The sequence below is a fragment of the Salmo trutta genome, chromosome 15 (genome assembly GCF_901001165.1).
Source record: "Salmo trutta chromosome 15, fSalTru1.1, whole genome shotgun sequence".
Classification (NCBI taxonomy): domain Eukaryota; kingdom Metazoa; phylum Chordata; class Actinopteri; order Salmoniformes; family Salmonidae; genus Salmo; species Salmo trutta.
The window spans coordinates 39,609,361-39,624,586 of NC_042971.1; the positions used below are offsets into that span (position 1 = coordinate 39,609,361).

The window sequence follows — 15,226 nt, forward strand, 5'->3', positions numbered from 1 at the left end:
CCATTCTCAATCCTCATCTTCACCTTCTCTCCCCATATTTCTCTTTAAAAAAAATCTGTAATACTGGAGCATTTAGCTGATGATAGTGTTGATGGGGTGGGCTACATGTAATAACCAGTAATGGCGGCGGGGGGCGCAACCCCAACCATAGATGGACTGTTAAAAAATAGCTCCTAACAAACCACTCCCGTTATTATGGACAGGGATCTCTGGGAAAAGATGGCAGCTTCCTGTCTGTACCTCGGATTTACTTTTCACCAAGGACGGAATCAAAACAGTTGCATGTAGATATCTGCCCTATCGCCTCAACCTGATAATTCATATACTTAAACTTTACCAAGATTTACCATGGAGAACACCGGGAGCATCGACAGTCTAGGCTCGAAGCGATCCTCGTCAAGGCAGCCGAGTGTTGATTCATTGTCCAGGTGGGGCTCGCTCAACTAGCTCCCTGTGCAGTCGATTGACAGGGGCTTGTATAACTGACTAGGCTACCTATCGCCATCTAAAATGCGTCGAAACATTCTCGATAGTGAAGATGTCATTATACGACTGTAATTCAATGAAAGATGTTGAAGTATTAGCTGAACCTTACTGGGATTAGAGTTACAAAAGTCGCTATGGGAGGCAGCTCAAGAAGGTCATTTAACAGTTTGCCCAAAAAAGCAGTGGTGTAAAGTAGGGGAGAGCGAGGTATGTTGTCACACTAACATTTACTGGGCACAATGCATCACAATGGTATAAATGTCATACCAAATGAAAGGAGGAAGTCTTGGGAATATATTTTGTATTCATTACATCTTCATATCTTATATCAGTACGGAGTTGTAGACCGTTAAATAGTGTACACTTGTGTCAATTTGCCCCATCAACAGGTAAATTGTCACATTGGATTATCAACAAATAAGAACACATTATGAATATTGATTTTCATTTCAAATTCAAAACCAAATTCAACTTCATTAAATAATTCTGAATAAAAACATATCATGCCTAGAGAATCTGGCAAATCATGCCTTTTCAAGTCAAAACAATTCTGTCAGAACACAGATTAAGTGGCAGGACCACTTTACAAATCAAACGTTCTCTGGCATGCACATAGATCCACGTAATTGTTGGAATGGAATGCTGCAGATAACTTGCTTAAATGTTAAGTCTTAACAGAAGTGGTGTTTAAACACTATTGCACAGTTTTGTAACAGCCTATAAGACATACATCCATATCTGACTAATCAGACTCATCTTCAGAGTCAGTTCTGGCACACAAATTGCCTGGCCTGGGGTGTAAGCATCATTGGCCTATTTGCTGCATCTCACACACTTCACCTAAGTCTCCTTTGGAAGGCTGTTTGAAAATTTCTCCACACAGACGAGGCAGAAGCACTCCTCTTCATCTGATGATGACTCTTCTACGATTTCTTTTTTGAGATGCCTTGTTTTTTGCAGATCCAGATTGTGACTCCTCCCCCCTCCTTGCCTCCCTTTCTTTTAGAACCAGCCTTTTGCTAGATTGTGCCTTATTCTTTTCCATTTCTAGTGCCTGCTTCACTAGTGTGTCAGATAGAATTGCTGTTTTGTGCCGTTTTCTTCCTTTGCAAGCTGGTTTTCGGGGGCCAGCTTTTGGATATGGCCGGATGTCCCCTAGAGTTGTTAGTCCGCTGTCAGCAATGGCATTGCTGGGCAAGGGTGAGCTGGTGCTAGCATAAGAACTGGGCAGGGCTGGAATGGTGCTGGGGCCTGGCAGGTTGGTGCTGGGGCCTGGCAGGGCTGGAATGGTGCTGGAGCCCGGCAGGGCTGGAATGTTGCTGGGGCCCGGCAGGGCTGGAATGGTGCTGGGGCCCGGCAGGGCTGGAATGGTGCTGGGGCCCGGCAGGGCTGGAATGGTGCTGGGGCCCGGCAGGGCTGGAATGGTGCTGGGGCCCGGCAGGGCTGGAATGGTGCTGGGGCCCGGCAGGGCTGGAATGGTGCTGGGGCCCGGCAGGGCTGGAATGGTGCTGGGGCCCGGCAGGGCTGGAATGGTGCTGGGGCCCGGCAGGGCTGGAATGGTGCTGGGGCCTGGCAGGGTTGGTCCTGGTAGGGTTCTGAATGGGGAGATCTGTAATGTAGGATGGCGCAAACTCAGTTTCCAGAAATACATCCCTGTTGTAAGGTTGTACTCCAGCCACCCTAAAGCCAGCCTGAATGTTCAAGGGGGTTGCAGCCAGAGGATAGGCGATTGTCAATTTATGACATTCCTGGGATTGTGGCAAAGTCTTCCCGGGATTGTTCCTCATCCAGGCACCACACGTGGTGTTGATGTGCCTATTTAGCGGCTCATAGACAGACCCGTCTAAGGGTTGAAGCCGATGAGAGCAATGGGGTGGGAATGACAGCATAATTATGCCATTTTCTTTGGCATAGTTGAGTCCATCAATGGACAGATGAGACTCGTGAACAGGAAGTTCACCATAGAACATGGTCACACAAAGTAGCTATTTGATTTGAGATAGCGCCTCTAGTGTTGGAGGTATGAACAGTGACAATTTACCTTGCTCTCCCCTACTTAAGTAGTACTTTAAAGTATTTTTACTTATGTAGTTTTTGGGGGTGTCTGTACTTTACTATTTATATTTGACAATTTTTACCTTACTACATCCATAAAGAAAACAATATACTTTTTACATTTTCCATGACACCCAAAAGTACTTGTTACATTTTGAATGGCTAGCAGGACAGAAATGGTCCAATCACGCATTATCAAGAATATACCTGGTCATCCCTATTGCATCTGATCTGGTGGACTCACTAAACACAAATGCTTAGTTTGTAAATTGTTGGTGTGCCCCTGGCGATCTGTAAAAAATAAAATGGTGCTTTTTTTTATATAGGGAATTTGAAGTGATTTACTTTTTACTTACAATACTTAAGTATATTTTAGCAATTATTTACTTTTGATACTTTAAGTATGTTTAAAACCAAATACTTACTCAAGTAGTATTTTACTGGGTGACTCACTTTTACTTGAGTAATTTTCTATTAAAGGTATCTTTACTTTTTCTCAAGCATAACAATTCGGTACTTTTTCCACCACTGGAAAGTATACTTATTTTCTACTAGTAGTACTAACTATACTGAACAAAAATATAAATGCAACAATTTCAAAGATTTTATAGTTCATATAAGGAAATCAGTCAATTGAAATAAATTCATTAGGCCCTAATCCATGGATTTCACATGCCTGGGAATACAGATATGCATCTGTTGTTCACAGATACCTTAAAAAGGTAGGGGCGTGGATCAGAAAACCAGTCAGTATCTGGTGTGACCATGTGCCTCATGCAGAGTGACATCTCCTTCGCAGAATTGATCAGGCTGTTGATTATGGCCTGTGGAATGTTGTCCCACTCTTCAACGGCTGTGCAAAGTTGCTGGATATTGGCGGGAACTGGAACACGCTGTCATGCACGTTGATCCAGAGTATCCCAAACAAGCTCAATGGGTGACATTTCTGGTGAGTATGCAGGCCATGGAAGAACTGTACCATTTTCAGCTTCCAGGAATTGTGTTCAAATCCTTGCGACATGGGGCCGTGCATTATCATGCTAAAACATGAGGTGAAGGCGGTGGATTAATGGCACGACAATGGGCCTCAGGATCTCGTCACGGTATCTCTGCATTCAAATTGCCATCGATAAAATGCAATTGTGTTTGTTGTCCGTAGCTTATGCCTGCCCATACCAAAACCCCACCGCCACCATGGGGCACTCTGTTCACAACTTTGACATCAGCAAACTGCTTGGTACAGTTGAAACCGGGATTCATCCATGAAGAGCACACCTCTCCTCCAGCGTGCCAGTGGCCATCGAAGGTGAGCATTTGCCAACTGAAGTCGGTTATGACGCCGAACTGCATGTGGTGGTCCTGGGCTGGTGTGGTTACGTGTGATCTGCAGTTGAGGCTGGTTGGACATACTGCCAAATTCTCTAAAACTACATTAGAGGTGGCTTATGGTAGAGCAATGAACATTCAATTCTCACAACGGCTCTGGTGGACATTCCTGCAGTCAGCATGCCAATTGAGACATCTCTTGTGTTGTGATAACTACACATTTGAGTGGCTTTTTATTGTTCGCAGCATACGGTGCACCAGTGTAATGATCATGCTGTTTAATCAGCTTCTTGATATGCCACACCTTTCAGGTGGATGGATTATCTTGGCAAAGGAGAAATGCTCACTAACAGGGATGTAAACACATTTGTGCTAAATAAGTTGTGCATATGGAACATTTCTGGGATCTTTTATGTCAGCTCATGAAACATGGGTCCAACATTAATGTTGCGTTTATTTTTGTTCGGTGTAGTTAGCTAGACACAATGGCAGATTCCACAGCCATCTAGTCTGGGGGCAAACTTAAGTAGCCCAGGGGACTGAAAAACAGAGGGTCTGTAACAGACAGTGAATATGTTCTCCAGTCCCCTGGGCTAGGTAAAATATTTTTGCTCAGTATCCTAAGATATAGAACATGTATTCTGCCATTCTCTTCACAGTACCTCCACCTCTCGTTCTGACCAGTTCACTCACGCTGCCAAGCCCACCTTTGCAATGTCTTCTGACAATGTGTCCATCTCAACAGAGTTTTCCCCAGAGGTATGGGTTGGTACATGTCTCTTCACCTACAACTTTACGTAGATTTAGGTCTACTAATGTAGCAGTAACATCTAAAACATGTCTGCCTTTGTCCCTCTTGCTTTTCTTCTATTGATTTCAGGGCAGACCTAAAGCGGTTGCCAAGGTATATTCGTCAATCCCTCTTCCCTTAAAGATTTGTGTTGGCATTTTAATTAAAATAATCTACTTCTATTTGCAATTGGCTACTCTGTATGTTTTACCTATCAATTGACTCTTGTTTTATATACAGGGGCTCAGGGATTCAAAAGAAGAACCACAGTTACTACCAAAAGAAAGTGTGCAAGACATGGGTATGTCACCCCCCTTTTGTGGCCAGCTATCGGTTATTTTGAGTTTAATGTAATGACCTGCTTAAACTTTCTAACAGCCAAAGATGTCACCTACATCTGTCCTTACATCGGTGCACTGAGAGGGACATTGACTGTCACCAACTACAGATTGTTTTTCAAATGCACGGACAGGGTATGTAGGCTTTTGTTAGACTACTGATATAACAGTCATCATAGCTTTCCATCTCCATTCCATCCTTCAGGATGTCAAATCATTGTTTTTATTATTTCCTTTATGTCTCCTAGGAACCAGCGTTTGTGCTGGACTTGCCCCTGGGGGTAGTGAGCCGGGTGGAGAAGATAGGAGGTGCATCTAGCCGTGGTGAGGTCTCCTACGGGCTTGTCTGCAAGGTGAGCAGTGACCACCACAAAAATGCCTGGAACATCCCTTACCTGATGTTTGTCCTAATATATCATCTATGATGCTCTCAAAGAGAACAAGCATGTTTCTTATACTCTAGTGCCCTGATGAAATTACCATGATTGATTCAGATAAATCTGTTTAAATGTGACTCCAATCACTGCACTAGTGTACTTCTTTCTCTGAGTGTAAATGAGTGGTTACAGTGACCGGTCTCCTCAGGATATCCGTAATCTGCGGTTTGCACACAAGCAGATGGAGGATTCACTCAGAAAGTCAATTTTCGAAATCCTGATGAAATTTGCCTTTCCTGTTTCTAATGGTCTGGTGAGTGAGTCACTAGGTCTCTGCTACCCCTGGTCTGTTACTGTGTGCTGTATGTACAGACCCGACTGACTTGACCATTTTTTTGTCTATCATCCACAGACAATCTTTGCCTTTGAGTATGGGCAGGTCTATCCTGAAAATGGCTGGAAAGTGTATGATGCTCAAGCGGAATACAAAAGACAGGTATTTGAAAGATTCTGAAAATCTGGGCTCTGGTTATAAGCTGTTTATACACTTGTGGTGGGGTGTGTGTAGGGCTTACCCAACGAGAGCTGGAGGATAACTAAAGTGAATGATCACTACGAGCTGTGTGACACTTACCCATCAACCCTGGTGGTGCCTGTTAACATCCCAGACGAGGAGTTGAAGAGAGTGGCTGCCTTCAGAGCCAAGGGCAGGATACCTGTGAGTTAATATTTACACTTTACACTGTCTGCGGTACCTCTGTAGTAGTACCTTGATGTAGTACTTGTGATCCAGTGTTGTGGTCTTGTCCATGCCAATGCCTCTGCTGTGTGCGGTGCAGGTGCTGTCATGGATTCACCCAGAGAGCCAGGCCACAGTGATCCGCTGTAGTCAGCCCATGGTCGGGGTCAACGGCAAGCGCAGCAAAGACGATGAGAAGTACCTCCAGACCATCATGGATGCCAACGCTCAGTCCCACAAGCTCTTCATCTTCGATGCCAGGCCTAGTGTCAATGCTGCTGCCAACAAGGTATGTTATTAGTAATAATAATATTTGAGTGCAAAGTGCGTTTCCCATATTCAATGCCAATACAGTTCAATGCTCAACCGATAGCGTTATTTTCTGTGGAATTGATGTTGATCTCCCCTCACAGATCTTCTGTAAGTATGAAAACTATTCACTATCGTTCAGGGTATATGGGAACGTTCTCCAGCAAGAAAACCAAAAAAAGAAAATAACAAAGTCACTGACAACAACCAAAACAGGTGGGGTTTTAACATTTACATTTTACATTTTTAGTCATTTAGCAGACGCTCTTATCCAGAGCGACTTACAGTAGTGAATGCATACATTTCATACATTTTTTTTCTCCGTACGGGCCCCCTGTGGGAATTGAACCCACAACCCTGGCGTTGCAAACACCATGCTCTACCAACTGAGCCACACGGGACTTAAGAGGGGTTCTGAAAGACACTCAGGGCATTGTCCACTGAAAGTTGACTAGCAACAAAAACTGGAACTTATGACACCCACCATGAGTGCCAACTAAATTTGCCCAAGAACAGGGAAACAAAATTAAAACCCACACCAAACTTAGACAGGAAGCAAAGCAAAAAGTTGAGTGAAACGAAAACAGGGAAGATCAGACAAAATAATGTATTTTTTTCCCTTCTAGAAATCAAATAGGGCGCACCAACTTAAAGGTGTTGAACCTCCACATCTCTCAAGACAACTGGAACACTGGGCCAGCCACTTAAATAGCATCTGGGCCAGCACAGGTGAAACACCTTCCCACTAACGAGATGGCAACCAGCACATGTGTAACACATACTGACTAACGAGATGACGCCAATCGGTGCACCCTACGTACTTACGTGCTATACGTAGCAAAAAGTCCAACCTCAAAACATAAATGGAAAAACCAAAACCTGTAACACCTTTCTTATGACAACAAATATATCCTATATTTTTGTTGGACAAGTTTGTTCACCACCAAAAGAAAACGACTTTAATTTCACTTAAATGCATTGCTACTTATGCGTCGCCTTTTCCAATATAAACATGGCGTCTACTGGCTGTCAACAATTAAATACAAGACAAAACACAGGATTTAGCACAACCTTCTCTCCAGCCAAATCGTTTCCCAAAATGAATGAGACCCCTTTCACCGGTAGTCTAGGCCTCACACCGACAGCGGAACCAGAAATAAGACAAGACTCGAGTTCCACATTATACAAAGGAGCTTCCATGCAACCCATCTCCATGCCTTGTGCTGCACACTATAACCAGTTGCTGAAGTGTCAGACAAAGGCAAAACAAAATGAAGGACTGGGCTGTCCCAGTGTCTCGCAGTATCTTCACCGGCTGCTTAACAGCATCGCCACTCTGAAACATAAATGGAAAAACCTGTAACAATATTAAATTACAAGAGATGACTACATTCTCTATGTTGTCCTCAGATGAAAGGGGGTGGCTATGAGAGTGAGGATGCCTATCAGAATGCAGAATTGGTGTTCTTGGACATCCACAACATCCACGTGATGAGGGAGTCACTGCGCAAGCTGAAGGAGGTAGTCTATCCCAACATCGAGGAGTCCCATTGGTTCTCCAACCTCGAGTCCACTCATTGGCTGGAACACATCAAGGTGAGGACAGAGGGGAGAGAAAATAAATCAAGGTTGAGATGATCTGTTTTGTACATAAAGAGTTAAAGAGAGTGGAAGCAGAAAATGGGGAGAAGGTGTGTCTTGGATGCTGTCCCAGCCAATGTTAACCTGTCTGTCTGTGCCCTGCGTAGCTGATCCTGGCTGGGGCGCTGCGTATTGCAGACAAGGTGGAGTCAGGGAAGACGTCAGTGGTGGTTCACTGCAGCGATGGGTGGGACCGTACTGCCCAGCTCACCTCCCTGGCCATGCTGATGCTGGACGGACACTACCGCACCATCCGCGGCTTCCAGGTGCTGCTGGAGAAAGAGTGGCTGAGCTTCGGCCACCGCTTCCAGCTGGTAAATAAGCCTTTACTCCCTCTCACTGTGTTGTGTTCCTTATACGGTCCCGTGTGGCTCAGTTGGTAGAGCATGGTGTTTGCAACACCAGGGTTGTGGGTTCGATTCCCACGGGGGACCAGTACGGAAAAAAAATGTATGAAATGTATTCACTACTGTAAGTCGCGAGTGTCTGCTAAATGACTAAAATGTAAATGTTATACCAAGCCTCAATACTTGGGCCACATTTTGGAAATGCTTTGGACATTCTAATGTGGTAAGAGAAGTTGAAGTGGTTTAACACTCTGGATGGCTACATCATTTCCTGACTCGGGTCACATGGGTCAACCATGGCCCATGGCACAACTTCACCCTTTCCTGTTTCTTGTGTTTTGTTCAGCCATTATGGTCACATGACTTCTTGTTCTTCTCCTTCCAGAGGATCGGTCATGGGGATAAGAACCACACAGACGCAGACCGCTCGCCTGTCTTCCTGCAGTTCTTAGACTGTGTGTGGCAGATGACCCGCCAGGTGAGTGACATTAATGTTTGGTGCTGATGGGTTAGGGCCCTGAGTTTTTTCTAACCACATGACCTGACCAGGAAAAGCTCTGGGCCCTAGTAAAAGGTACACGGTCATGTTTTACAAACGTCCCCTTGGATTGTGTTTATTACGTGTGAATTGTAAATTAACTGTTGTTGTCGTCTTAAGTTTCCTGCAGCCTTTGAGTTCAACGAATACTTCCTGATCACCATCCTGGACCACCTGTACAGCTGCCTGTTTGGGACGTTCATGTGTAATAGTGAACAGCAGAGGGTGAAGGAGGTGAGAGTGCCAACAATGGCGTTAGATTGACGCCAAACGCATGGAGTTCAATGCAGAAATGTGAAACAAAATTAAATATGGTCTGTCATGGATAACATTTCATACACAGTTGTTTAACGGTGCTAATAGGAATATGCTAAGGGATATATTTCATTTGCTTATATTAACACCCACATGTCATACATTGTATTGTTCTGCAGGAGCTGCCCAAGAAGACCGTTTCCCTGTGGGCATACATCAACAGCCAGCCAGAGGAGTTCACCAACCCTCTGTATGTCAACTATTCCAACCATGTGCTGTTCCCAGTGGTCAGCATGCGCCACCTGGAGCTCTGGGTGGGCTACTACATCCGCTGGAACCCTCGCATGAGGCCGCAGGTCTGGGCAAACTACCTCACTTTCATAGCAGGAGTAATGAAGTTAATGGTAGTAATATTTATGCTATCTGGTATAATTAGTATGAGTAAATGTCACAGGAGGTTGGTGGCACCTTAATTGGGGAGGACGGGCTCGTGGTAATGGCTCGAGCGGAATGGGTGGAATGGTATCAAATACATCAAACGCATGGTTTCCTTGTGTTTGATGCCATTTGTTCCGTTCCAGCCATTATTATGATCCTTCCTCCCCTTAGCAGCCTCCACTGGTAAATGTACATTTCCATAAATGGCTGTTTGTATGCTTGTTATAGCATAGTTATGTTCTAGTGTTGACCATTACCGTTTGTCTACCTTATTCCCAGGAGCCTGTTCACCAGCGCTACAAGGAGCTGCTGGCAAAGCGGGCGGAGCTTCAGAAGAGGGTGGAGGAGCTGCAGCGAGAGGTGACCAATCGCTCTGCCTCCTCATCCTCTGAGAGGGCGGGCTCTCCCACCCGCTCCATCACTCCAGTTCAGACCTTTGTCTGACAGGCAGACAGACAAAACCAAGGGGGATTGTGACCGGAAGCTTATAGTGGACGGCTGAGGACAGAGGCCCAACTCCTATAGGAAGCAAAGCAACCAACAAGTGTCTGTAGAAACCGCATATTGGCCTTTGGCTGCTCCACCTCAACAGCTGAGGTCGTATAGAGTCAGAACCGTAGAGTGAGAATAAGAACATTAGTTTATATCTCTATGGTCAGAACCTTCTGCTGCACCAAACAGAGCTGCCTTTGTTTCCAACCACCTTGCTACAGCCATACTACACTCCACTGACCTCTGCTGCCAGGGTCAAGAGTACTGTAACATATCATCAAATAAGTATGAAATATCATATCAGCTTACCTACATTACATTTATTCTAAGTGATAAGTACACTAATCGATTAAAGATAAAACAAGCAACACACTAAAAGTAAAAGCTCAATTAATTCCTCCATTGTTAAAGCAGGGTGGAGAATTCTTCCAAAAAGGCAGGCTATTTAAACAAATGTATGTTTATTTCTACTTGACATAATCCAAATAGGGTTTGAGGTCAGAATTGTCTCCACTAATGGTTTTGGAGTTGAGAAAATAGTTACTGAATGGATTTTGAATGGACACATTTTGACCAAATAGGTGTGAATGAGTCAATGTGGGCATGGGTGGCTGTATTGTTAGTTATGTATGACATTCCATCTGATCAGTATGTTGATGTTTTTAAGCTGTCGAGTTCCTTTTATTAGCAAGTTAACTGCATATTATTTTCAGTCTCGTAGGTTGTGTGTATAGTTTACAGTACACCATATACTTATACGCTTACACTGAGTTCTGAGTCTCATTCCTAATTGATTAGGTTATAACTTGAGCGCTTTTTGACTGCAAAGACCAGTTAATCATATAATACATTGAATTGTTGCAATGAGTGGTCATCTTGACTTAGTTAAATATTGTTAACCATAAGCATGAAGACTGATCTGTATACCATCCCTCACTCCTACAGCAAAGATGGTGGAATAGTGGTGGAAATCTTTATGATATGGACTAGTCTAGCAACAGTTATGCTGTGCAGTGCATCATGTATAGGGAGGAGGGATAGTGTTAGAGGGTAGCTATATGAATGTATGTTAGAATCTTGGCCCTGTTTTATCTGCTTATGTGTATATTGTGGTGATTTCTGCGATAACATCATGTTGCAGACTGCTCACTCAGAAAATGGATAATCAGGATTGACAATGTGCATTTAATGGTTTAGTTAGGGTTTTAAAATAAACTGTAACCAAGTGCTTCTTGAAAGGTCATACTCACAGGTTCTTAATAAATGCTGCATATGTATTGTTGGATTCTAGCTTGAAATACTTGCTATACTAGAAGTTAATGATTACATGTGAAGGGTGGATAAAAACTAGGGGTCTGGAAAGTTAATGAGTGAGGGAAAAGGCAATCACCTGGTTGGATAGCTGTGGATTAGTGAGGAATTTGGGCCCAGGTCAGATGGAGTTTTTATTACACACACACCTAAGTTCCTGCCTAGCAACAAAGATGTATTGGCTGTCTAGATGTGCAAGGAGGAGACTCCGCCTAATAGAAGGTTATAAATATAAGGTAGGTTCCGTTAGGATAGGTCCCTAGATAAATAGCTAACTTACAGTGTAGGGTAGGTTCTATGTAGGATAGGTCCCTAGTGGGGGTGTTCCCCTGCGAGATCCGTAAGTGTAGCCGCGGTGGCTGTGAGGCAGTAGAGTGTGTGTATGGATAAATTATCATGCTTGTGTACTAATACGAAAGGTTGTAGAGAAGTAGTCCATGTAGAAGGACAAAGGAAGGAAATGCATATGGTGGAGAATAGGAGATATCTGAAAATATCTGCTTAAAAATAAAACATTGAGTGGGAATGTGGATGATGATAAAGGTTGCCTACAAGTTCTGGAGGAGAACGTTTTGTTTTTGTTTAATCTCGTGAGACACTATTCTGAAATAGCTTTATAGAATTGACTAAGGAGGGGTCCTCACAAGAAATTAGAGTGGAGTTAATATTGTGACTAATTGTTTGTGGAGTTTTGATAAAGCAATTCTGTCAAGCGACAGCATTGGGGTTACCAAACCTAAAATGACCAATTTTGTATTGGGGTGGTGACACAAAATCATGGGGAAAAAAGAGAGACCAGTCATGTACGGGAGTAAATCGTTAGACTCGGTGGCGAGAGGAATGTCTCCATGTGTAAGTGTAGTACAGGCTACATAAACATTGGGATGAGTGGAGGGAGGACAGTGGGCTCCCAGAAGTTATGTATTGTTTTGTCTGTAATTAAAACTCTTGTTTTGACGATTTAGCATAGTGAATACTAACAAAATGTACACTTTCTCTTCCAGGAGAGGATGGGGTGTCCCCATCTCTCTCTTTGAAATGTTTCCCGAGGCTGTTGTCTTGGGAGAGCAGTTACTGAAATTCTGCAGTTTTATAAAGTATAAAGGTACCTGGATCCGGCTGTAAAGGAAGCTCCCAATTAAGTAAGGCCTGGCCATTTGTTTGTTTTTGCACTATGTTTTACCACACACACCAGCTCATGCAACACACCATTTATGAATATTTGTTAGTGGTGGTTACCCATGTAAATTCTCCTGATAAGAAGGGTACTGAAAAACCCAATGTAAACCGGGTAAGCAGAATGATGGAAATGTTTTTAAATAAGTAGTCTGAAGTACAGGGAAAGAAAATACTTAATGGTGTTGAATGACAGTTCTGACTTTCTGGTGGAGCCTGATCACCCTCACTAGAAAGGCTAGAGACATCAAATCAAATTTTGTTTGTCACGTGCCTGTCACACCCTGATCTGTTGTGCTTGTCTCCACCCCACTCCAGGTGTCATCCATCTTCCCCATTATCCCTGGTGCATTTATACTTGTGTTCTCTGTTTCTGTTGCCAGTTCGTCTTGTCATGCCTACTAGCGTTTTTTTCCCCCGTACTCCAGTTAGTTCTATTTTCTAGTTCTCCCGGTTTTGACCATTCTGCCTGCCCTGATCCTGCCTGCCGTTCTGTACCTCTTGACACTGCCCTGGATTACTGACCCCTGCCTACCCTGAGCCTGCCTGCCATTCTATACCTTAAGGAATCTGCCCTGGATTACTGACCTCTGTCTGCCCTTGACCTGTTGTTTGCCTGCCCCCTGTTTCGTAAATAAACATTTGTTGTTTCGAACTGTCTGCATCTGGGTCTTATCCTGAGGTCTGATGGTACAAACTGGCCCTGACTGACACAGCAGACTCGGAAAAGCTCCGCAACACCGTCTCCTCCGGAGCCACCCTTGGAAGGCACAAGGAGTTGCTTCGTGGCCTTATATGGAAGGTTTCCAGACCTTGGTCAAACGCCATGACCGCGCGTTGGACACATTGCTGGAGCAATTCTGCGGGTTGTCTGTTAGGTAGCCTACCACGACGGTAACCTCTCAGCCCCTCAGTAATCTGGCTGTCAGCAACGCATCTCCCTGCCACCCCGGCTTCCCAAGAGCCCCGCTTACCTCCTTCAGAACGCTTCGCTGGAGAGTCGAACTTCTCGCTCAGTGTTCCCTCATCTTCGAGCTGCGGCCCTCCTCCTTCCCCTTGGACTGCTCGAAGATGGCGTGTCCACTAAAAGACCAGGCTCACCAGTAGGGGCGAGTACTCTGGTGGGCCATACGGAGAACTTTCCCTCTCCCTTTACTCGCATCCCTCTCCATGCCATCCTGCTGTAGGGGAGCCAGTCGAAATCTCTCCGGGTAATCATTGACTCTGGGGCCCGATGACAATTTTTTTTATTTATGCTGGGCATTCCCACTCAGCCCCTCTCTATTCGCATGGACATTAGAGCGCTGGGCGGAAGCTCTATAGGCAGGGTCACCCACAACACCACTCCCATCAACCTACAAGTGTCAGGGAATCCCAGCGAGGCTATCCAATTCATGCTTATTATGTCTCCTCATGTTCCCGTGGTATTGGGATTCTCTTGGCTTCAGCGACACAATCCCCTCATTGACTGGACTGCTGGTGCCATCACGGGCTGGAGTCCATTCTGCCACACCCATTGCCTGAAGTTGGCGCAGCCTGCCCCGGGACATCTTCCTGTGGGCTTGGAAGTTGCCCTGGACCTCTCCGCCATTCCCTCAGAGTACCAGGACCTCCGGGAGGTTTTCAATAAGGCCCGGGCCACTTCGCTTCCTCCGCACCGACTCCAACTGCAGGATCGACCTTCTCCCGGGCACCACACCACCCCGGGGACGACTGTATTCACTATCGTGTCCGGAGACCAAGGCAATGGAGACCTACATCGAGGACTCCCTGGCTGCATCTGTCCTTCTGCCTCCCCTGCCAGTGCAGGGTTCTTTGTGGAGAAGGACAAAACCCTGCGCCCATGCATTGACTACCGGGGCCACAATGACATCACTGTTAAGAACCGCTACCCGCTACCACTCATTGCCTTGGCCTTCGAGCCGCTCCAGGGGGCCACCATTTTCTCCAAGTTGGACCTGCGGAATGCCTACCACGTGGTGCGGATACAGAAAGGGGACGAGTGGAAGACTGCCTTTAACACGGCCAGCCTTCACTAAGAATATCTGGTCATGCCATTTGGTCTAACCAACGCTTCAGCTGTGTTCCAAGGCTCTGGTTAATGACGTTCTCCACGACATGTTGAACAGGTTTGTCTACCTCGACGATATCCTCGTTTTCTCCCGTTCAGCCCAAGAACACGTGATCCACGTCCGACAGGTCCTCCAGCGCCTCCTGGAGAACCAGCTTTTTGTGTAAGTGGAAAAGTACGAATTCCATCACTCCACCATCCCCTTTCTCAGTTACATCATCGCTGCTGGAAATGTACCGATTGCTCACGGAAAGATGAGTGGTGGTGGATTGGCACCAACCTACGTCCGGAGTGCAGCTGCAACTCTTCCTGGGTTTTTCAAAAAAAATAAAAATGCCGCTTAATCCGGGGTTACAGCGCCCTGGCTTCCCCCGTCTGCTCTCCTCTCCCAAGGTTCGTTCACGTGGTCCCCAGCTGCTGACCGAGCGTTCCGGGACCTCAAGCACCACTTCACCACAGATCCCATATTAGTTCATCCTGACCCATCCAGTCAGTTCGTGGTGGAGGCCGACACTTCGGATGTCGGAGTGGGGGCTG

General features: G+C 45.3%; 1 protein-coding gene across 3 annotated transcripts; it reads left to right on the forward strand.

Annotated features, from left to right (window-relative positions):
- The first annotated feature begins 178 nt into the window (after positions 1-178).
- mtmr2 (myotubularin related protein 2) lies at positions 179-11,408 on the forward strand. 3 transcript variants are annotated; one of them, XM_029691438.1, is made up of 16 exons: positions 179-428; positions 4,527-4,626; positions 4,748-4,771; positions 4,898-4,958; positions 5,036-5,130; positions 5,244-5,348; positions 5,581-5,685; positions 5,785-5,868; positions 5,941-6,090; positions 6,212-6,400; positions 7,831-8,016; positions 8,169-8,375; positions 8,794-8,886; positions 9,067-9,180; positions 9,381-9,557; positions 9,919-11,408. In XM_029691438.1, exons 1-16 carry the CDS (start codon positions 349-351, stop codon positions 10,081-10,083), a joined length of 1,935 nt encoding a protein of 644 aa, XP_029547298.1. In that variant the 5' UTR covers positions 179-348; the 3' UTR covers positions 10,084-11,408. The 3 variants fall into 3 exon arrangements, with proteins under 3 accessions (XP_029547298.1, XP_029547300.1, XP_029547299.1); XM_029691440.1 differs by having other exon boundaries at positions 339-693; XM_029691439.1 differs by lacking the exon at positions 179-428 and adding an exon at positions 3,784-3,847.
- The last annotated feature ends 3,818 nt before the right edge of the window (positions 11,409-15,226 follow it).

Excerpts from the sequence above, each read along its gene's own strand:
- mtmr2 (XM_029691438.1), top strand. The coding sequence starts at position 349 with ATGGAGAACACCGGGAGCATCGACAGTCTAGGCTCGAAGCGATCCTCG. Across the intron at positions 5,349-5,580 it reads CCTACGGGCTTGTCTGCAAG|GATATCCGTAATCTGCGGTT; the intron begins GTGAGCAGTGAC and ends CGGTCTCCTCAG. Across the intron at positions 8,376-8,793 it reads TCGGCCACCGCTTCCAGCTG|AGGATCGGTCATGGGGATAA; the intron begins GTAAATAAGCCT and ends TTCTCCTTCCAG.